Below are 23,303 nucleotides of genomic sequence, written 5' to 3'. Positions count from 1 at the left end.
GACCTACACCACCAGCACAATTATTTTGCTTTTTGGTGGTGATGTCGGCATAACAGAACCACGGTGTTTGCGGCGGCTGTGAGGATGGACGGGGTGGTCAGAATGATGGCATATTCATATCATTGGAAGTTGAATTAAATAAACTGATAATAATTAACGAAATGGAAATTAATTAATTAATTTTAAATATATATATTGTCAGATTCTTTGGATGTGATACACTGCGCGGCGTTTGTAATGTTCCCAAATGGGTACTTGCACAAAACTTCACGCGGCGAATCACTGCCGAAAGGGTTCATTCACAAATTACATAACGCTAAAATTGACCATTTTTAACCCCCACCCACCCTCTCGTAACATTTTTTGTATGGAATGGTTCTGAATTTTGTATGGGCCGTAACGCTCGGACAGACACCCTCCCACCCCCAAAAGCGTTATGTAATTTGTGAATGGGCCCAAAGGTACGGCCGCGCCAAACGATACACCGCAATGCTATTCACCCATAAGAAACAAGTAAACGGGGTGCAGAAAGCGCGGCGGTACCTTTCCTGAAGGGTTCGCCGCGTGCAATTTTGACAAAATCAGACAATAGGTACTGGATTCAAATTGAAATGTACACGGATAAAATTGAAAAAGCTTGTTAGTTTATTATTCATACCTTTTTGAGCTTTTTTGACTTTTAATCATTTGAGCGCTTATAAGTTAAGCTACCCTCTCAGCGTCGCCCTCGATGAATCAAGCCGCGGCGAAAAGAAACTTCTTCTTTTTATCGAAAATTCAGTTTGTCGTTTCTATTTACACTGTAGGAGTGAAAAAGAACAAAGCAACATTTTTATCTCGAAATATTTCGAATTCTTTCATCTCGCTCTGGCTCATTTAACGTATTTTATTTTGACATTTCGAATGTTTTTTTTCCGAAGCAAAGCAATGTTCAGGAGCGTCGCGAAAAGTCTCGTCCGTCTCGTTGCGTCGTGAAAATAAAAGAAATTACTACGAGTTTCATCCGGATTCCCAAAATCCGTTTTATGGGGCAAACGATGATTCGATCCGAGAAGCATTGCGATATTTGTGGAATACGTGAAGGGGCGAACGGAGAAGCGCACCTGATCAAATGCGACGGAGGGTTCTACGTAAAGTATTACTGGTCGGAGATCATCTCGAAGGAACTGATTCTGATGTGCTTGGTATTGCTGCCATTTGCGGTGTTCCGACCGTGCGGGAATGCCATACAGCGCCCTCAGCGTTGAATTGATGACGATGTACATACTGACAAAATCCTATGGCAAGGTTCCATCCATCTGGTGACTAATTTTCTATGATCTGGAAAAAGTTTTCTGCACGCAAAGCTGGTGCTGTCACCGCGGACAGTGGAGGAAATTTCCGCAAAGGTAAGCTGCCGCCGTAAGCGATCTGCTGTAAACCGCTCACGGTTTTCTAACAATCCTTTTCCTATTTCCTAGGATATATATAATTGACGAAGAAGACCGTACCTTGCAAGTAGGCCATCTAAAAATCTATGAAGCACGATACAAAGTTGAATTGAATCGCACTCCGGCGGGAAACTAAATCGAAGGAATCAAGCGTTATGGACGTCAACATGAACGAGGATGTGTTTATGCCGCTAAAATTCAATGCTCAGAATATCATCGAAATTGCGGTTGAACCGGTCAATCTTTCGGAGCTGCCAAAAATATTGGATGGGTGCGGCGGCGGCGAGTACGTCATTCTTGGAACTAGCGAACTATATCTGGATTGCAGCATGCATGATCTGCGAAAAATGTACTCTGAAATCTACATCAAAGTAGTAGATCCAGTGGTGGCATTTTGCAAAAGTGTACTGCCGTGAATCGCATATCTGTCCCATCTTTGCTGGGATTCCTATTAATATGGGACAAATATGCGATTCACGGCAGTGTAGTCAAGATAAGTTCCTTGCCGAAACGCCAAATATAATTATGATTGCTGGACAAAAGTAACTTCATATGATTACTAGAACCTAGCCAGCCACGCCGACGAAAGAGTCTTTCTGAGGACGTTTCGATCATCAAATTCTTCTACCATCCTATGTTGCTGGCGCTCGTCCTGCTCAACAATCCGATCTAAGAAAGGTAAGCATTTGTGATTGGGAACTTTACAACAATATACCAATAAAGGCAAACTGAGAAAAGTAATAGTAAGCATTTAATATGAATTATGTTCTCATTTGCAGTATCCGTAAACTCGCCCGGCGGACAAATTCGTCGGCTCCGTCGGAGGCTCAGTGACCTCATATATACGTGGCTTTCCTGCAACAATGAATCAATGTAACTTCTCGTAAAGCAAACCCTAGCCGTCATCGCTAGATAGCTACTCTCAATGATGAGTCTCAAAGGGAAAAATCAACAACGGCCTCGTAGCCCTCCTTGGGGAAAACGAGAGTGGACCAAGGCTACTATAGTAGCTATAGCGATGGAAAAGGAATATATGGAGAAATCCTGCAGGACAACTGGTTATTCAGTAGTTGCTGAAAAACTGCTGAAGTTCTCCAGCAATTTCTTTGGGATGTCCTCCGAGATTTCCTTTGGGATGTCCTCCGGGAGTTCCTTCGGGAATTCTGGAAGTTCTATAAGGAAGTCCTCCGGGAAGTCCTTCAAAATTTCCTTCAGAAAGTCTTCCGAGAATTCTTTCGGGAAGTCCATCAGGAATTGCTCAAGATTTTTTTCCGGGAATTCCTACGATAATTCCTGTGGGAATTTTTCTAAAAATAATTCGAGAATTCCTTCGGAAAGTCCTCCGGTCATTCCTTCTGGAAGTCCTCCAAAAATTCCTTCGGAAAGATCTACAAGAATTCTTTCGAGAAGTTCTTCAAGAACTGCTCCGGCAATTGCTTCTGATTTTTTTCTCGGGAATTCCTACGAAAATTCCTGTGAGAATTCTTCTAAAATAAATCCTAGAGTTCCCTTGAAAAATCCTCCGGAAATTCCTCCGGGAAGTCCTTTAGGAATTCCTTCGAAAGTCCTCCGAGAATTGCTTCTGAATTTTTTCCGGGAATTCCTACAAGAATTCTTTCGGGAAGTTCTTCAAGAATTCCTTCGGGAAGTCTTTCGAGTCATCCAAGAATTCCTTCACGAAGTTCTACAAGAATTCCTCCGGGAATGCCTTCAGAAATTCCTTCGGAAGTCTTCCAAGAATTCCTTCGGGAAGTCCTCCAAGAATTGCTTCTGAATTTTTTTACGGGAATTCCTCCAAGAATTCTTTGGGAAAGTTCTTCAAGAATTTTCTTCGGGAATTCCTTCGAGTCATCCAAGAATTCCTTCAGCAAGTTCTTCAAGAATTCCTCTGGGAATGCCTTCGGGAAATCCTCCGTGAATGCCTTCAGAAATTCCTTCGGAAGTCTTCCAAGAGCTCCTTCGGGAAATCCTCCAAGAATTCATCCGGAAATTCCTCCGGGAATTGCTTCTGAATTTTTTCCGGAAATTCCTCCAAGAATTCTTCAGGAAGTTCTTCAAGAATTCCTTTGGGAAGTCCTCCAAGAATTCTTTCGGGATGTCCTCCGGGAATTAGAGAAGTCTTCCGAGAATTCCTTCGGGAAGTTCTCCAAGAATTCCTTCGGGATGTCCTCCGGGAATTCGGGAAGTCATCCATGAATTCCTTCGGGAAGTTCTTCAAGATTTTTTTCCGGGAATGCCTTCGGGAAATCCTGCAAGAATTCCTTTCAGGAAACAATCCAAGAACTCCTTCGGGAAGTCCTCCGGGAATTGCTTCTGAATTTTTTCCGGAAACTCCTTCAAGAATTCTTTCGGGAAGTTCTTCAAGAATTCCTTCGGAAAGTCCTCCGAGTCATCCAAGAATTCCTTCGGGAAGTTTTTCAAGGATTCCTCCGGGAATGCCTTCAGGAAATCCTCCGGGACTGCCTTCAGAAATCCCTTCGGAAGTCTTCAAAGAATTCTTTCGGGAAATCCTCCAAGTATTCCTTCGGGAAGTCCTCCGGGAATTCGGGAAGTCGTCCATAAATTCCTTCGGGAAGTTCTTCAAGAATTCCTCCGGGAGTGCCTTCAGGAAATCCTCCAAGAATTCCTTCAGGAAACAATCCAAGAATTTCTTCGGGAAGTCCTCCGGGAATTGCTTCTGATTTTTTCCTGCTTCGGGAATTCCTACGATAATTCCTGCGAGAATCCTTCTAAAATGAATGGTAGAGTTCCTTCGGAAACTTCTTCGGGAATTTCTTCGGGAAGTCCTCTAAGAATTCCTTCGGGAAGTTCTCAAACAATTCCTTTGGGATGTCCTCCGGGACTTTCTTTTGGGATGTCCTCCGAGATTTCCTTTGCGATATCCTCCAGGAATTCCTTTGGGAATTCTGGTAGTTCTATAAGTTCTCCGGGAATTTCCTTCAAATTTCCTACAGAAAGTCTTCCGAGAATTCCTTCGGGAAGTCCATCAGGAATTGCTCAAGAAATTTTTCCGGGAATTCCTCTGATAATTACTGCGAGAATTCTTCTAAAATTAATTCGAGAATTCCTTCAGATTTTACTACTGGAATTCCTTGGCGAAGTCCTTCGGGAATGGCTTCGGGTATTCTTCCAGGAATTCCTTCGGAAGTTCTTCGGGAATCTCTCCTCGATTTTTTTCGGGAACTCCTCCGGGAATTGACATGATACAACGGACAGGACACATAATACCCAGTGGACCAGTGCAGAATTTTTCGATCACGAAAAGTTTCCTCCTTGCCGGAGCGGGAATCGAACTCACACTCCATAGCACATGCGTCTAGGCGATTGACGTCGCTAATTAATTGAAAGAAAAATTACATGGTAATTAATATGCGTTATACATTCAGGATGAGTGCAAAATTGAGAAAAAGTAAATCGAATCACGAATTTTTTAAACTTTTTGTTATAGTGTTTTTAAAAGAAATATTAAGTTCAATAATACCCTTCGGAAATTCCGTCAAGATTTCCTCCGGAAATTATTTCGGAAAATCCTTCGGGATAGCTAGGAAGTTCTTGATTTCTCTGAGAATTGCTTCAGGAATTCCTCCGGGAAATCCTTCGGGATTTCTTCAAAAAAAATTCTTCGAGAATTTCCCCAGGAATTCCTCCTAGTCTAATTTCGAGAATTTCTCCGAAAATTCCATCGGGAATTCTTCCGCAATTTCCTTAAGAATTGCATCGAAAATTCCTCCGGGAAATCCTTCGGAATTTCTTCATGAAATTTTTTCGGGAAATCCTCCAGCATCCCTCCTACCTTCGAGAATTTCTCCGAAAATTCTTTCGGGAATCCCTCCAAGAAAGTTTCTTCGAGAATTCCTCCGGGAAAACTAGAAAATTCATGTGGGGTAGTTTGGGTAATCCATCTGGAATACCTACGAGAATTCTTGTGAAATTGATTCTGCAATTCCCCGGGGACTTGCTTCGTGAATTCTTCCGGGATGCGCCTCAAGTGAATTTACAAAGGAACTCCTGGAGGAATTTACAAAGGAATTCCCTGAGAAATTCCGGGAGGAATTCTCGGAGAAATTCACGGAGAAACTCCTGGAGTAATTTTCGGAGGATTTCCTGGAGAAATTTTAGAGGAATTCCCGTAGAAATTCTTGGAAGAATTCCCGGAGGAATTCCTGGAAGAATTCGCGGAGGAATTCCTAGAAGAATTCCCGAAGCAATAGAATTCCCGAAGCGATTTAAGAATTCCTGGAGGCATTCCCAGAGGAATCCCTGGACGAATTCCCGGAGGAATTCATGGAAGAATTCCCGGAGAAATTCCTGGAGGATTTTTCGGAAGAAGTCCTGGAGAAATTTACAGAGGAATTCCCAGATAAATTCGTGGTGGAATTCCCGGATGAATTCCCCGAGGAATTCCCGGAGAAGCTCCTGGAGGAAGCCTTAGAGAGGAATTCGTGAAGAAATTCCCGGAATTCTCGGATGAATTTCTAAAGGAATTCCTGGAGAGTTTCCCAATGGAATCTTGGGGGAAGTCCTGGAGAAATTCCCGGATGAATTCCTGGAGAAATTCCCAGAGGGTTTTTTCGAGGAATTTCCTGAGGCATTCTTTGAGGAATTACTAGAGAAATTCCCGTAGAAATTCACGGAGTAATTCCTGGAGGATTTCACGGAGCAATTCCTAAGGTAATTCCCGAGGGAATTCCTGGTGGAATACCCGGTCGAAACTTGGGGGAATTCACGGAGGATTTCCTGCTGCAATTCCCGGAAGAATTATTGGAGTAATTGCCGAAGGAATTCCTGGAGAAATTGTCAAAGAAGTGTCCAAAGATTTGTCGGTGAAATTCCTAAAGTAGGGGAAAAGACGGCTTTGGCAGGTTTTGTTCTATTATTGGCAGGGGGGTTTTTGTCGACCAAATTTGATATGCAAAGAATGTTTAGGCCAAATTTGAGCATAATCAGTCATAAAAAACCCCCCTGACAATAATAGAGCAAAACCCGCCAAAGCCGTCATTCTCCCTATTTCTCGGAAAAATTCTCGAAGGGATTGCCTCAAAGGAAATGTAAACTCATTCTTATATAGATAGATTTATTTATAATTAATCTTATAATTAATCATATCAAATTTTAATTTTCGCTGTGTAATAGTAATTCTCTACTGGTCCATGGATGTGCTGCGTCACGTTCTTCTCGCCTCGGTCTTGGATCGAAAACCTTGGCTTCTCTCCCGAATCGGCAGTAAACCTGTACCAAACTGCGGTAATTTTTCCCGGGTACATAGCGGCCGACTGCTAAACTGGTTAGTATCCTTCATACAAGATTTGTCCTTTGCAAATTTCAATTTTGTTTCTTTTTTACAGCGCCCTCGTCACGGAATGTTTTAAGCTCTTTAAGGTTTCCGTTTGGTGTTCTCGGGAGATCCAGACGTCGAGCACCTGTTCCAACCTTTAATGCGGCAAATGCCTCCGGGTACATAGCAGCCGACTGCTAAGCTGGTTAGTATGCTTTATAACCTTCGTCCTTCGCAATTTTCAATTTATGTAGTTTACTCTCTTTACAGTGCCTTCATCACGGATTCTCGGAAAAACATTCTCTTCCGGCTATTTTGGGACGTTTCAAGTTTTCCGCTTGCTGTTCCCGGTAGATCCCAGACTACGAGCACCGACGAGCACCACCACCACTCGGATAAATCCGCCATTATTTATATAAATCTTTAGTTTAATTATTGAAATATAATAAAAATAAACATCGATGGGATAATTTAAATGTAAACAACAACTCTATGAGGGCTGGCTGGCCTCTTATCACCTTTCTCTTTCAAGCGCATAGGAAATCCTATTTTTTCTATGCGCTTGAAAGAGAAAGATGATTAGACGTCAGCAAGCTCTGTTGGTGAAAAAGAAATAAAACCAAGAAGAAGAACCCCAAATCAGGAGCTCGATGTGGCTTGACGTTCCGTAGCAGGACATCGGACCCATATCAGGCTGAGACGTCAAAGCCATTTCGCATGTTCGAAGTCAGACGGGCTCGACGCAAACGGTGCAGAATCGCGAGATGTAAGGCGGATCCTCTTGCTCTGCTCACTCTCAGATCAGGCTCTGTCTCACTGATCGGGGCTTTGATGTCAAGCTTCTGTCGGACTCAGATTTCTCAGAGGGTATATTTTATGCATTGCTTTGCTTAACTGAAATTTATTTCTCAATTTGATTTTTCGGCTATCAATATTAATCATCGAACTTGGAAACCATATTTATTAGTTTCAAAGATTAAGCACCGCACGAATGAAGAGGTTTTTTAAATTTATTCTCATTAGTTTTTAACATAATCCGTTTCGATGTAAATATCAACAACAGATAAAAAGTTCTGCTTCTTTCTGTTTGACGGTTACCAAAGACGGCTACTTTTTCGAAGCCTCGCTACGTTCAAGCTCCGGACCGGACTCCCAGTCATAAATACCATCACAAATGGCGTCCCTATGTGGAAGATTAGTGCAGAACGCTGCCTTGCGGAATATTACTTGCACTCCGGTGCGATTCGGGAAAATTATGAACGGTCCGATCGAGCAAACGAACGGGCAAACTTCTGGCCAGACAGGCCGGCGATAATGACCCGTTCGATTTGCGCGTGTTCAAGCGTGGTCCGGGAACCAAGGAGAGCTCCAACATGATTCCTTCGGCTTTAGAGTCCCGTCTATCCCGACAGTATGGAAATGTCTGTGAGAAGGATCAGACCTACATTGTGGACACTGGTTTAAGCTGGTTGAAAAGGCTCTCTAAGCGTTTTATCGAGATGTAATTGTAAAAAATAATTATATGTTACAACAAGCGAAATAAAACCAAGAAGGCCACTATCTAAAGAAGGACACGAACGCTGGGGACATGCTTCTATTACGCTACGCAAATGGGAACAAGGGTAATATTTTTCTTCTAAAAATTCTTCCCTAAAAACTAATAATCTCTTCAATTAACTTTCGTTCGTTTACCATGCGTAGGTCGGGTTTTGGACAATGCACCAGCGAAAACCGCTTCGCCAGGAAGGGGATCTTCACTTCGATCCGGATCAATCAGAGAGGAAGTGGTAGTCATCTCCAAAGCGAAAGGTTTACCTTGGTCCTGTGTAATAGTTGCCGCAGTGAAAGCAGTAGCCCTGATGGTATGACGGTCGAATGCGGGGACAGAATCTAGAGGAGGTTCTGAAACCGATTCATCGCCGCCCCGTGCTCTTTTTTACGGTATAAATATCTTGTGGAATTATTCCACACCGCGAAATAATCGATACAGTGGAAATTTATAAATAAAGATGAAAGTTCTGAAAAAATCAATATTAATCCCGAGATTATTCTTTTTAAAGACTCAAATGTCAAACTTTTTCCGATTTGTTTTGAAAAACTAACATTTAGGCTGAATATATCGCATTTAATCTTCGTTAGATTAAACCTAAAATAATCATTCCAAATGATTAAATTTAAAAAATTCATTCACAATACTTATCGTCGAAATAAGCATTGCAATGAGTGGATAGACCGAATATGCTTTTACACAGCAAAAAATTATGTAATGTGCATCGATGTAATTTAAGCGATGTACCAAAATTTCTATGTGATGTCTGTATCATAATGCACGTTAACATTTATTTTGATGTAATTTTACATTGCTTAGAAATTACACAAAAGCTAGATTCAGCAATTTCCCTTACGTCGCATTTGTGTAATATTCGATGTTTAAAGCATCGAATATTACACAGAAAATGCTGCAACCAATAGAATCCAACAGTTGTGTAAAATTACACAGATTTTGGATACAATATTATATGCATTCATAATATAATTTTCCTCGCAACACTGCGCACTTGATGTCTGAGACGTCGGCGCTGTTTCGTCGCCATGTTGATTCGCTCGTTGATTTTCACGGTTTTTTTCTCTCGCGGATTTATTAGTTTTCTTTGTTTTTAATTCATTTAATTAAGCCTAATTCACAATTAATGTTACGGGACGACGGCAAAGGAGACAAAAAGCGGATTTCTGAATACGGGACAGCAGGCGGACAATCCTCAATATATAATTCAAAGTGCAAGTTTAACTCCTTTGGTTTCTGGTGATTTGGAGATCCGCGATGTGCAATGGCCAAGAAAGGTTCAGGTGAACCGGTTGCTTTTTTGATACCGCTTTTCGAAAAAGTAAAACGATAGATCAAGTTCTAAGCTGAAGTTCTCCAGGATTTTAAAAAGATTGAAGCCATTCGAGGGTTTCGCATTTTGCGGCCATTCACATCCTGCCGGATGTGATCGTTGTCATGGCCTGCAGGCAAAATCAAAAGTGCCAGCGTCTTTTTGAGATGGGTTTCGGCGAGCAACTGACGGAGACCTTGCAAAGGATTCCCGCGGCAAAACATATGAATCTGTTCCGTACAACGCTGTCGAAGTTGCTGGCAGCTGCTGGTCGACTTTACGAAGGCTGGCTTGAGCGACCAATGCTGATGCGATCGGATGTAGAGTCTGAAACTCCGGAAGCCCTGGATTTGAACTTCGCTTGTAGGTTGGTCTAACGATTTGCTTCCTGAATTGAGTCCGAAGGTCAAACACGGTCCCATCACGTTGAATTGATTTCTCGGGTGAGTATTTAGTAGGTTATTCAGTTTACAAGCTTGATCACTTTTTGAGGAGTAGGTATACAAATATCAAAATCTGCACATCCTCATCTCGTTTAATTAATATCAAGTGATAAAGCTCGTAAGCTGAACAGACATATAATAATTAAAGTGGATTTATTTGGAAACGTTGATTAAAGTCTTTCCATTTCTTACAGATACAGATTTTTAGTATGTTTGCTGATGGAAAATCAATATGGTGAGTATTCATTAGGGTATAATGTAAAATAGTAAACATAGGGGAAATGACGGCGTCGGCAGGTTTTGTTCTATTATTGCCAGAAGGTTTGTTGACCAAATTTTATGAAATTTGGCCACAATATTCTTTGATATGCAGAGAATGTTTAGGCTAAATTTGAGCATAATTTGTTATAGAAAACCTCTCTGACTAGAACAAAACCTTCCGAAGCCGTCATTTCCCCTAGTTACAGTATTACAGCATAATAAAAACATTTTTCTATGAAATTTTATTAAAAGATATCTATTACTAATTATTTTACCCTATTTGTTCTGATTATAAATAATTGTAGTTTATATTTTATTTCCTTTTTTTTCAGGCTAATCACGGTGTACCTCCGCCTTGTCTTTTTTTTTCGCTCGGTCCGACTACACGTCGCCAACTATACGCAGTCTATACGAAGGGGGCGTACATCATCTTTCTGATCGTACCTCTTTGCTCACATAGGACCTTCTCATGCTTGTCAGATCGCTATCAGGAACCATTATCCACGGGATACAATTTGTATTGTGAAAGAAAAAGTCCATAATAATCTAGCTTGGTAAGTTTTCATATACCTACTAGTTAAAAGAGTTTACTTTTTATCCCTATTTTTCCAGATTTTACATTTACATGCACGGCATGTTTGAAACGACTATCGAGAAATCTGACTTGCTCCACCGCGCGATGCAACGAGTTCGATTGCTGGTTGAAAAGAATCTCTTTGCTACCACTTGATGTATTGGAACTCCTAAAGAATGACCTGACCGGACCAGAAGTGTAACGTAAGTGCATAGTAATAAGTTAGATCTCCAAATGATTTTCTCAACATATTCGATCCCGAACGGAGTACTTCTATGATTCAAAACAGAAACGGATACGAATTGAACATCTTTGATTTTTTTAAAATTATGGATGGTACTCGTGAAGGATTTGCTATTAATACTTGCAATCCGTTAATAGAAATTCTAGGGATTCTAAGTGGAATAATTTGGGGACTCCAAAAGGAAACTGTTTGGGACTTCAAGCGTTTTTTAGGGATTCGAAGCAAAATCTTCAGGGAATCCCGGACTGAATCTTTTGGGGATTACCAGCTATCCTTAAGAAATAGTTTGTGAATTCCGGCTAGGATATTGTGGTGATTCCGAACAGAATCTTTTGTGGATTCCAAGTGGAATAGTTTGGGAATTCCAAGTGGAATACTGTGGAGTTTTCGAGCGTATTCCTTCAGAGTGGAATCTTTTAGTGATTTCGATTGAGATCCTTTGGGGATCACGAGCGGAATCCTTTGAGAATTCCGGACGAATTATTTCTTGACGAAATTATTAATTTAACTTTTCTTTGTGTAGTCTACAAGAGTTTGAGCCTCGCGCGCGAAATACAGGTATAAATTATTTCAAATTTAATTTTCGTGTGCCACATTTTGATCTGTTTGAATGATTAGGAGTGAATGACTTTTGTATGGTTACTGCTGAAAGAGTTTTGAATGTTCGATATAGCTATCCAGTAGATTGTTTCGCGGTTAAACTGAAACTTTTGATATCGACGGAGCGGTATCACAAGTGTTGGTGCCTGTATTGTCGAGAATCATGAATACTATAGATACATATAAGTTGTTGAGCGAAAATTGACTTGATACGCGATTCCTGGTGAAACTTTTGAAATCTGTGCGAGAGGTATCACAAGTTTTGCATTTTCATAGAGCTGTATGTATCACTACTGATGTTTTAGCAAGATTGCAGTTTTGGAAAGATCAGTTTTTTAAATTTATATTTTTTGCTGTATAGTGATGTAAAATATTCAAATTTATATCTGTGATAAGAAATCGGATCGTTTTTCTTTTTGGAAATCCGATTAAATGCATATCAATTAATTATCTTAAAGATAACTCGTCTAACTCAAACCCTTGTAGGGGTATGTGGCGGGACCATCATCATCATCATCATTATTTTGGGGATCAAAATATTTTGTGGATGCTAAGTTTAACTTTTGTGGTGCGTTCCGAGTGGAATTTATTTATTATCAGACTAAGGCCGGAGTGGCCTGTGCTGCACATAAAAGTTTCCTCCATTCAGCTCGGTCCATGGCTGCACTTCGCCAACCACGCAGTCTGCGGAGGGTCCGCAAATCGTCCTCCACCTGATCGATCCACCTTGCCCGCTGTGCACCTCGCCTTCTTGTTCCCGTCGGATAATTGTCGAGAACCATTTTCACCGGATTACTGTCCGACATTCTGGCTACGTGTCCGGCCCATCGCAGTCTTCCGATTTTCGCGGTGTGAACGATGGATGGTTCTCCCAACAGCTGATGCAACTCGTGGTTCATTCGCCTCCTCCACGTACCGTCCGCCATCTGCACCCCACCATAGATGGTACGCAACACTTTCCTTTCAAAAACTCCAGTGCACGTTGGTCCTCCACGAGCATCGTCCAGGTCTCGTGTCCGTAGAGAACTACCGGTTTTATAAGCGTTTTGTAGATAGTCAGTTTGGTACGGCGGCGAACTCTATTCGATCGGAGCGTCTTACGGAGTCCAAAGTACGTACGATTTCCAGCCACTATGCGCCTCCGAATTTCTCTGCTGGTATCGTTATCGGCGGTCACCAGTGAGCCCAAGTACACGAATTCTTCAACCACCTCGATTTCGTCACCACCGATAGAAACTCGTGGTGGGTGGCTTACATTGCCCTCCCTCTTCCCTACCTCTTCCTATCATGTACTTCGTCTTCGACGTGTTGATGACTAGTCCAATCCGTTTAGCTTCGCTTTTCAGTCTGATGTAGGCTTCCTCCATCCTCTCAAAGTGCCATGATATCAATGTCGTCGGCGAAACCAAATAACTGGACGGACTTCGTGAAAATCGTACCACTCGTGTCAATCCCTGCCCTTCGTATTACTCCCTCCAAAGCGATGTTGAATAGCAGACACGAGAGACCATCACCTTGCCGTAACCCTCTACGCGTTTCGAAGGGACTCGAGAATGCCCCTGAAACTCGAACTACGCACATCACCCGATCCATCGTCGCCCTGATCAACCGTATTAGTTTATCCAGAAATCCGTTTCCGTGCATTAGCTGCCATAACTGGTCCCGATCGATTGTATCATATGCGGCTTTGAAGTCGATAAATAGATGATGTGTGGGCACGTTGTATTCGCGGCATTTTCCCGGAGGAACTTCCGGAGGAATTCCCGGAGGAACTTCCGGAGGAATTCCCGGAGGAACTTCCGGAGGAATTCCCGGAGGAACTTCCGGAGGAATTCCCGGAGGAACTTCCGGAGGAATTCCCGGAGGAACTTCCGGAGGAATTCGGAGGAACTTCCGGAGGAATTCCGGAGGAACTTCCGGAGGAATTCCGGAGGAACTTCCGGAGGAATTCCGGAGGAACTTCGGAGGAATTCGGAGGAACTTCCGGAGGAATTCCCGAAGGAACTTCCGGAGGAATTCCGGAGGAACTTCCGGAGGAATTCCCGGAGGAACTTCCGGAGGAATTTCCGGAGGAACTTCCGGAGGAATTCCCGGAGGAACTTCCGGAAGAATTCCCGGAGGAACTTCCGGAGGAATTCCCGGAGGAATTCCCGGAGGAATTCCCAGAGGAACTTCCGGTGGAACTTCCGGAGGAATTCCCGGAGGAACTTCCGAAGGAATTCACGAAGGAACTTCCGAAGGAATTCTCGGAGGAACTTCCGAAGGAATTCCCGGAGGAACTTCCGAAGGAATTCCCGGAGGAACTTCCGGATGAATTCCCGGAGGAACTTCCGGAGGAATTCCCGGAGGAACTTCCGGAGGAATTCCCGGAGGATCTTCCGGAGAAATTCCGGAGGAATTTTGACGGGCTTTTGTCGCTCTCATCGCACCTTTTCTGCTGTGTGCCAAAAGAAAATGTGGTGTTGACTACTCTCCCGAAATGGTAATTTTTGTATGGAATTTGGAAAACTTGGTTGAATATATACTTTTTGTTACATCAAAATGATCGTTGAAAAATTTCAAAAGTTTTGTCAGTTGGGTTTTGCAAAATTCGGTTCCTTTATGCCTCAAATCATCGGAGAGAGGTACGAGCGAAAATTTAAGTTGTCTGTTAGGATTTCACTCGGAATCTCTAAAATATTCCCGGCGAAATCTCTTAAGGTTTCCAATCGGAATTCTTGAATGTTTCCCATCGCAATCCTTAAATGAATAAAACCGCTAATTAATACCTATCGGCATCCTTAAAGAATTTCCATTGGAATCCCTAAAAAATTCTCGTCGGAATCCTGCGAGGATTTCCGTCCAAATCCCCCAAGGATTCCCATCGGGATCGCTGAAGGATTAACGTCAGAATCTCTAAAGGATTTCCGTCGGAATCTCCAAAAGATTCCCGTCGGAGTTCCTCAAAAATTCCCGTTGGAATCTCTTAAATATTCCCATTGGAAAGGCTTTCCGTCAGAATCCCTCAAGTATGCGCGTCAGAACCCCTCTAGGATTCCCTTCAAAATCCCTTATGGATTCCCGTCGAAATCTCTAAAGATTTCCCAACGGAATTCCTATAAATGTTTCCCATCACAATCTCAAATGAATCGCTAAAAGATTACCGTCAAAATCTCTGAAGGTTTCCGATTGGAATTTCTCATCGCAATCCCCTAAATGAATCCCATTGAATTCCCTGAGGGATTCTTGTCGGAATTCGTAAAGGATTTTTATCGGAATCCTTGAAAGAGTCTCATCGGAACCCCGGAATGCCCTGTATGATTCCCGTCGGAGTCTTTAGAGGTTTCCCATCGCAATCACTTAATGATTCCCATGAAGATCTCTAAGAGATGTCTGTCGGAATCAGTAAAGGATTTCTTTTGGCCTAAAACATTCTAATCGGAATCCCTCAAGGATTTCCGTCCGAATCCGTCAATAATTTGCTTCGGGATCGCTAAAAAAATATGTCGGAATCACTACCCTAACAGCACAATTCACATTGATTTGGTTGAAATAACTCATATATGACCAAATTTAGTCGTATATGAGTTGAATAGACAGATTTACAACATGTGTGTGTTGCTCGGGTAAAGAATTCCCATCATATTATCTCAAGAACTTCCCTAGGAATCTCTCAAGGTTTTGTGTCGGAATCCACTAAGAATTTACGTTGGAAGGATTCCCGTAAGGATCTTTAAAAGATTTCCGTCGGAATCCCTCAAGTATGTTCATCAGAACCCTCAAAGGATTCCCTTCAGAACCCTCAAAGGATTCCCTTCAGAATCCCTTATGGATTCCCGTTGGAATCTGTTTGAATTCCCGTTGACATCTCAGAAGGTTTCCCATCGGAAATCCTAAATGTTTCCCATCGCAATCCCTAAAAGAGTCCCGCTGGAATCCCCAAAAGATTCCCATCGGAATCCCTAAAAGATTCCCGTCAAAATTCCACAAGGATTCTGCGGAATCCCTCAAGGATTCAAGTCGGCAACCTATAATCATTCCCGTTGGAGTCTTTGGAAGTTTCCCATCGGAATTGCTAAATGTTTCCCATTGCAATCCCTTAATGATTCCCATCAAAATCGCTGTCATTTTAGTATTAGCAGATTCAGAAGGGGTCTCCAGTAGCCTTGCGAGCAACGGCGTATGATTCCCAATCCGGAGATGACGAGTTCGATTCTCGGCCCGGTCTAGGATGTTTTCGGGTTGGAAATTTTCTCGACACCCTGGGCATAGTGTATCCTTGTACTTCACACAAGATACGTACTCATGCAATGACGGGCATAGAAAAGGGAAAAGCTTTAAATTAATAACTGAAGAAATGCTAATACAAAACTAATTTGAAAAACAGGCCAAGTTCCAGCTGGAATGTTGAGCCATTGAAGAAAAGGAAGAAGAAGATTCAGAATTTAAACCTGAAATCCATAAAAGTTCAGATCAACTGTGTAATCAATGGATTTTCTTTTATAGGACCTTGGACGGTAAATCTACAGAGAGAATTGGTGCGTCTGTGCATGAAGGTCATTAATTCAACTGCTCCGCTAGGAATTCACAATCAGCATGTTGCCTTTAGCCGTGTGTACTGCAGATGGCATTCCGGCATTGCCGTAGCTGAATGGAACCTTCTCTTTACGTGAGAAAATGAACGCTCGATGGTATCGCAGATCTGGCTGCGCGATCTAGAAAAGATATAATTGTTTATTGTTTAATATGTTTTTATCAAAATATTCTATAGAAATATATTTATAACAGAATCAAGTGATACAAATAACTTTATGAAAGAAAACTACCATAAAAACTCAATTAAACGATTTTAAAAGTATTTTTTGAATCACATTCTTTTACATTGCTCTGATTACGTCGTCCAATTTATTACGTCGATACGAAATTACATCGCTCTTGTTTATTACACAGGAGGCTATGGTGTACATCGCCCAGTGTAATAATCAACAGTCGATGGATTCAACGGGTTGCAGCGATTTCGATGTAATATTCAACAACTTTTTTTGCTGTGTAGCTGGAGGAAAACTCACTGCCGAAAAGGCCTTTTTTCCCCTCCCCTCACCCACACAGAGCGAAAAAAAATGGTGATTTCAAGATTTTCTAATTTTATTTTGAAAGTTAGGGAAATTTGGTAGTTTTGAGTGCTAAAATCTTGAAATTAAATGCTAAATGGTTGATCTGAAAGTTTTTTTCTCAGTGTAAAATTGTGATTTTTACAGTGAAAGCTTTCAGAACGAAACTTGTAAAACAATCAAACTTGATTCACATATTTTATTGTTCTGGCAACCCTGAACACAGAAAAACAATGTAACTGGCAGCCCACACGGATAAACTCAGAAACTCATTAATGAGTAAAAAAGTACTCATTTTGAGTTCATGTATGTAGCTGCCAGAAAATGGGGAAAATTTGACAACTTCAAATGTGTGAAAAAACACCCATTTTGAGAATGTTGTTTCAGTTACAAATTGATTATCTTTTACTCCTAAATGGGTGAAAAAATACTTAGGAGGTAAATCCGAGCCCATCATAAAGTAAAGTGTCTTTGGGTTATATTCCCCGTTATAATCTACATTTTATTCGATTTGAGTTGCTAGAACGTCCGGTAAAGACATGAAGGAGCTAGTACGTGCAAAAGTAAGTTTGAACTTGTTTTTTTTTCATTGTGATTTTTATTCCTACTGTTCGATAAAATTTGTTTCAGCATGCAGAAGCCTCGGGAGCAACATGATAGCAACATGGAACCACATGATAGTTCAACACGGAGCCTACTACCGCATTTTCTACGAAAACCAAGGGGAATGACAAGTTTTTCAAGTCGAAAAATCCAGAAAAAGGCGGCACATTCCACAAAAAAGACAACAAAACCCGCATAAGGAATGATGCGTTTCTGTTCTGGATTTTTCGACTTGGAAAAACTTGTGTAGTTCCCTTTGACGAAAATATATTTAAATGTAAATACCCTTAAACATACGTCATATAAATAAATGTATTATTTTTGTTCATATGGTTTCTTTTGCTATTTTGTTTTGAAAACAGAAAAATTATTCAAATTATCGGGAGAAAAATATTCCCAAAGCGAGTAAAATTTACCCATTTCAAGGTTTCAAATCATTTCCCAAAATGGGTATAAAAAGCCCCATTTTTTGACACATATTGCGTTTACTCATTAATGAGTAAACAGTGTTTTACTCATTTTATGAGTAGATCCACTTATTCTTCAAAAAGAGTGAAATTTTACCCATTAATGAGTTTCTGAGGTTGTCCGTGCACGACGATATGTCAAAATGTTATGTTTACCAAATCTGTGACAGGTTAGAATCGATTTTCTGTGTGTCGTGCTCGTCGTGCTCGGCGTGTTCGGTGTCGTACAATGAAAAATTCTGCGAATACGTTAATCCCTGAGAGTTTATCCGTAATAAATCCCGGATCATTTTCGACAACATCAAGACCACGGAAAATTTAGCGATTCATCTTAATTTTTGTGCTGATCCAGACACGACTTACAATGAAATCCAGTGGATGCCGATCGCTTTCATCGCTTTTTATCGGTAGAAACTTCGATCAAAGTCCGATCTGCTGCAAACGGAATTCTTGGTGTTAAGTCGAGGTCAGGTTCGAGGTGCTAATTCTTCAGTCGTGAACTCAAATGTGGCCGAAGGCGCTGAAGTATTCACTGTGCTGCGAGAGGAAACTGCTGTCAACGGTAAACAGTATTAGCTTGTCCAGAACAATTTCCAAAGCGGATAAGGATGACGAGCATGCCGGAGGGAGCGATTTACGAACGAATCGGCATGAACGCAGCGAAACAGGATGATGCACAAGTAGGTTTTAATTGATTTACATTTGTTACATTGTTGACTATTTCGTTATGACTTTTCATTTTTCGCTTGCCATTGGATGGATTTGCCCAGACATTAGATTTTTAATTAATCCGATTGTACTCTAGATTTTTTGTATGCACATCAATAGAAATCGGCAGAAACAATTAACTATTTTCATGATTATTTATGATAATATTTGATTTCAGATCGACTGTCATCGACATATTTTAAATAATCTCCAAAAAGGATCAGCACTTTCAGCGATTAGGAAGCATACGGCGTCACTTGGTGTCTTTCTAAAAACCTACGATGCTCGTAGCTAATCGTGGTGATGGCGATGACGAACCACTCACCAGAAGATCGCTCTAGAACTCAACCCCTAAAGGCAGCTTTCGAATAGATGGGTTACGCTTCCTCCGACCCCCGGCTAACAAGAGCGAATCAGTCGACTTCTTCATCACCAGAAGGAACACATCCGGATGCACAATCGGGTACAATGCACATACGGATGCACAATCGGGATGCAAAGCACACGTACTTTGAAGACGGAGAAGGAAAACGTCACGTTGAAAATATTGATCTACACTTCTTCCGACGATTATATTCCTAGCAGTGCGGTCGTCGTTGAGCGTTTCGTAGAGTATTCACTCCAACATCATTCTAGAGTACAGTCAGCAGCAGAACAAGAAATCGCAGGAAGAGAAACAAGGAAAAAAGGAATAATCCACCTTTGGAGGAGGCACTGGATGTAAGTTTTTGTAACTTATGCAATGATTCCGCTTTATGTTTTGTTATATATATTCTTTTTTTCAAAATATTGGAAGGCTTTTAGACTTTCTACGTCGCAACCAGGACGACCGGAGAAACAAGACTGGTTCATCTAGCTGATGTTGAACCCGCTGAACTTCGGCAATAGTTTGAACGTGTCGTATTTACGTCAAATGGTAATGGCAACTGTTCCAATAATGGTATAGACGAGATGAGATCTCCATCAGAACCGAGACGGATCGAATGTGCACAAATCGCATTACTCGCACCGCGGAGAAAGTCTAAGATCTGAAATATAAACCATAACATATATAGAATAATATCAATAAGTCAAATAAAAACAACTTTTGAATTTGTAAATATTAGTTTCAACATATATTAAAAGCGCACACAATTTGTTATTTTGAAAGTATCACTACTTGACACCAATGTAAAATACACATTTATTTTTAAGAGGAAATTGTTATTTTGAAAGTTTAAACACATTTAGTTTCAAGAGAAAACTGTCATTTTGAAAAGCCGGCTCTTGTCAAAGATCTTACCAAAGTAACATTTTTGCAATTGTAGATTTAACAGTCTTTTACTTTCTACTGAAAATCACTAACTGATTTTCTTAATTTTACCAACGTTTCTTTGACTTTTACCAACGATTTTTTTTTGTGTGCAGGAACGCCAGTTGGCTTTCCTCCAGCTAGTGTCAAACAGTACAGTGACCAATTGATTTTTACATAGGAATGGGCGATACCGATACGATATATCGGGAATCGATATTTTCGCTCCGATTAATCGATATTTCGTATCGATTTTTTTAAGTTCGATATTTGACTGTATCGATTTTTTCTAGCGGATATCGGATTTCGATTTTTTGAATTCCAAAAATATAGCACATTAGGCACAATCTGTAAAAACTGCGAAACAGCGAAACTTTGATGTGCGATTCGATGACCTGAAATGAAAAATCTAAACTAACCCTGTTTTTTTTTTTTGCTCTTGCTTTTAATTTTTCGAGCGTATCGATATATCGGAATATCGATGTTTCAACGCCGATATTTTTCGGCATCGATTTTTCGACAATAAAAACATCGATTCGGCAGTATCGATATTTTTCCGAAAAACGCCCATTCCTATTTTTACACACCGATAAGCCGCCATTACCGAGCGTGGAAAGCTGGATAGTACGCAGCCAAAACGAAATCGCTGTCACACACACAAATGCATCAGCATCAAATGTCAGATTTCGGGTTTTTCTTGTTTTTGTGTTGCCTGTTCAAACTGGAAAAAAGTGTTCATTTTTCTCTAAATTTAATGTGCATACTATTTTAGAAGTATATAATTAAATAAAACAAAACTACTGTTTAAATAGTAAGTGCGACGTTGTGCTGCTGTTGAATTCGGTCACAAAGGAGGCGGAAGAGCCCTGAAAGATCGAACCCTCCAGAAACTAGTGGACGTCATCAAAACAATTTCTGGTATTTTCGCCGACGGACGGTTCCGGTACTGTTAAGTTGAATTATTGGCAAGATGGACCAATCGTGGTCTTAGCCAGTCAAAAAGACAAACCCAAAGAAAAAAAAAAGTTGAATTATTGAAAACGCTCGAGAAGTTCTTCATTTCCTTCTGCAAGTTCTGAATCAGGCCGTTCAAGTGCTGGACGAACGATCTGCGGAGGAAATACGGAGCTACATCAATGAGGGCCAGCCGCACGAAGAGTTCCGCAATGAGAATGTTTTCATCGTCCATCAGAAGAAGGCGGGTGAGCTGAAATCAAAATTGAATGAAGCCAAAACCTCTGTTGAAATGCTAGGCGAACGAACGGAGAAAGAAAATGTTCCGCACGAGTTCTTGAGAGCCCCAGATGAGCATTCCGCAAGAGAGACCCCTAGTATAGCTGCAATTCCCTGCCGAAAGGTTTCATAGCGCATACAGTAAACGGCCGAAGTTAATTCGACGAATAATTCCATGAAGAATCTGACGGCATTTGATGAGACCTCAATGCTTTCGAACAACACTCCGCTGAAGGAGAAGGGCGATTCTGAGTGGTAAGCGTTTTATTTAACCAATTAATAACAATTCTTCGTGAATGATAGTATTACCAAATATGTACCATTTGTGTGACCCTAATATTCTATTTCCAGTGATGTGGTTCCAGCATACCGATTCGGAAGATATTAAACGACTGATTTTTCCATGAAGGATAACATTGGAAAATACTATTTGTGGACCTGCTCTTTTTGTACCGTAGACGACGCGGATTGAAGCTGGAGTCGCCGCTTGAATTCGACGAACGACATCGGAGGCTTTGTTCACCTATATAGGGGACCCAGTACAGACGATGAACGTTATATCATCGGATACAAGCAATTGGTTCCTGATAAAGGATTGATGCATTTTTTAGATATAACCTTCCTGTGATTGTTCTTTGATATGTTAGATAGATTGTTCTATGTAGTTGAGCATTCAATAAATTATGCTCAATTCAGATCAAATCTTTGTTAATGCTTTTCAGACAGAAAGATTAGGATTGAAAACATATCCTGAAGCAGAATTTGTACTTTTTCACCACCACCAAACACAGAGGTGTATTATCGAGTTCTTTCTTCTTAAGTTCCATATCATAATTGATTGAATCTCAAATGTAAAAAGGATCCCAGTTTATTGTTCGAAATCCACAAACCATTTTTATTAAAATTCGATCAAATTCAATCAAAATGCCAATTAGTGCAATTGATGTAGGTAACATGCAATTATCTTATAGAATTATGATAAATGTCATTAATTTTCAACATCAAAATGATTAATACATTTTAATCAACATTTACGTGCATGGAAGTTTTGGAGAATTCTTTTTGGAGTTCTGAAGAGTTCCTCTGGGAATTCAGGTGAATCTTCCTAGGAGTTCTGAGTTCTGGAGAGTTTCTCTGGGAGTTTTGGAGAATTCTGCTGGTTCTGGTAAATACTTTTAGAAGTTCTGGGGAATCTTTTAGGAATTCTGGAGAATTCTTCATCCGTCTTTGGGAGATCCGGAGAATTCTGGGAGAGTTTTCTGCTATTTCTGCAGAATTCTTCTGGGAGTTTTGGATTGTACCTGCCGGAGTTCTGTAGAATCCTTCTAGAGGGTTTCTTTAAAAGTTCTGAAGAATCCTATATAGAGTTCTAAGGTTCTGGAGTACTGAAGCCCTTATGAGAGCCCTACAAATTCGTCCAGAAGTTTTTCCAGCAATTCCTTCGGAAGTTCCTCCAGGAATTCCTTTGGGAGTCACTCCAGGAATTCTTTTGACAGTTCCTTCACGAATTTTTTGACAGTTCCTCCAGGAATTCCCCCGGAAGTTCCTCCTGGAATTCTTTTGGAAGTTCCACCAGGAATTCTTTCGGAAGTTCCTCCAGGAATTCCTTCGGAAGTCCATCCCTGAGTTCTTTTGGCAATTCCTCCAGGAATTATTTCAGAAGTTCCTCCAGAAATTTCTCCGGCAGTTCCTCCAGAAATTTGTCCGGAAGTTCCTCCAGGAATTCCTCTGGAAGTTCCTCCAGGAATTTCTCTGGAAGTTCTTCTGAAAGTTCCTCTGGAAGTTCCTCCAGGAATTCCTCTGGAAGTTCCTCCAGGAATTCCTTCGTAAGTTCCTCCAGGAATTTCACCGTAAGATTTCTGGTGGAACTCCTGGAAGGATTCATGGTGGAACTCCTGGAGGAATTCCTGATGGAGCTCCTGGAAGAATTCCTTGTTGAACTCTTGGAAGGATTCCTGGTGGAACTCCTGGAACGATTCTTGGTGGAACTCCTGGAAGGATTTCCTGGTGGAACTCCAGGAAGTATTCCTAATGAAACTCATGGAAGATTTCCTGGTGGAACTCCTGGAGGAATTCCTGATGGAACTCCTGGAAGAATTCCTTGTTGAACTCTTGGAAGGATTCCTGGTGGATCTCCTGGAAGGATTTCATGGTGGAACTCCTGGAACGATGCCTGTTGGAGCTCCTGGAAGGATTCCTTGTTGAACT

At 41.1% G+C, this 23,303-nt stretch overlaps 1 protein-coding gene and 2 long non-coding RNA genes across 6 annotated transcripts in view; all 3 read left to right on the top strand.

Moving 5' to 3' along the window:
- The window catches only part of LOC134211989 (uncharacterized), a 90,174-nt gene extending 82,680 nt beyond the window's left edge, over window positions 1-7,494 (top strand). Inside the window, exons 1-4 of one of the 4 annotated variants that reach the window (XR_009979175.1) lie at window positions 927-1,388; window positions 1,461-1,716; window positions 6,564-6,910; window positions 6,976-7,494. Coding sequence is in view for 2 of the 4 variants with exons in the window: in XM_062689437.1 (XP_062545421.1) it covers window positions 1,316-1,388; window positions 6,564-6,714; window positions 6,776-6,866 (315 nt within the window). In the remaining 2 variants the exon portion in view is untranslated. Of the gene's footprint in view, window positions 1-926; window positions 1,389-1,460; window positions 1,717-6,563 lie in introns of those variants that run through there. The other 3 variants (XR_009979174.1, XM_062689437.1, XM_062689438.1) reach the window with 3 other exon arrangements.
- Window positions 7,495-9,297: 1,803 nt separating this feature from the next.
- Window positions 9,298-16,456, top strand: LOC134216090 (uncharacterized). Its single transcript, XR_009980478.1, has 5 exons — window positions 9,298-10,024; window positions 10,219-10,259; window positions 10,618-10,839; window positions 10,898-11,062; window positions 16,189-16,456. It is a non-coding gene; the product is annotated as an uncharacterized LOC134216090 (long non-coding RNA).
- A 1,583-nt stretch (window positions 16,457-18,039) lies between these two features.
- LOC134216089 (uncharacterized) lies at window positions 18,040-19,759 on the top strand. Its single transcript, XR_009980477.1, has 3 exons — window positions 18,040-18,543; window positions 18,750-19,291; window positions 19,368-19,759. It is a non-coding gene; the product is annotated as an uncharacterized LOC134216089 (long non-coding RNA).
- The last annotated feature ends 3,544 nt before the right edge of the window (window positions 19,760-23,303 follow it).

Source organism: Armigeres subalbatus, chromosome 2 (assembly GCF_024139115.2).
Source record: "Armigeres subalbatus isolate Guangzhou_Male chromosome 2, GZ_Asu_2, whole genome shotgun sequence".
NCBI classification, from domain to species: domain Eukaryota; kingdom Metazoa; phylum Arthropoda; class Insecta; order Diptera; family Culicidae; genus Armigeres; species Armigeres subalbatus.
This window is presented reverse-complemented; position numbering and strand designations above follow the sequence as displayed.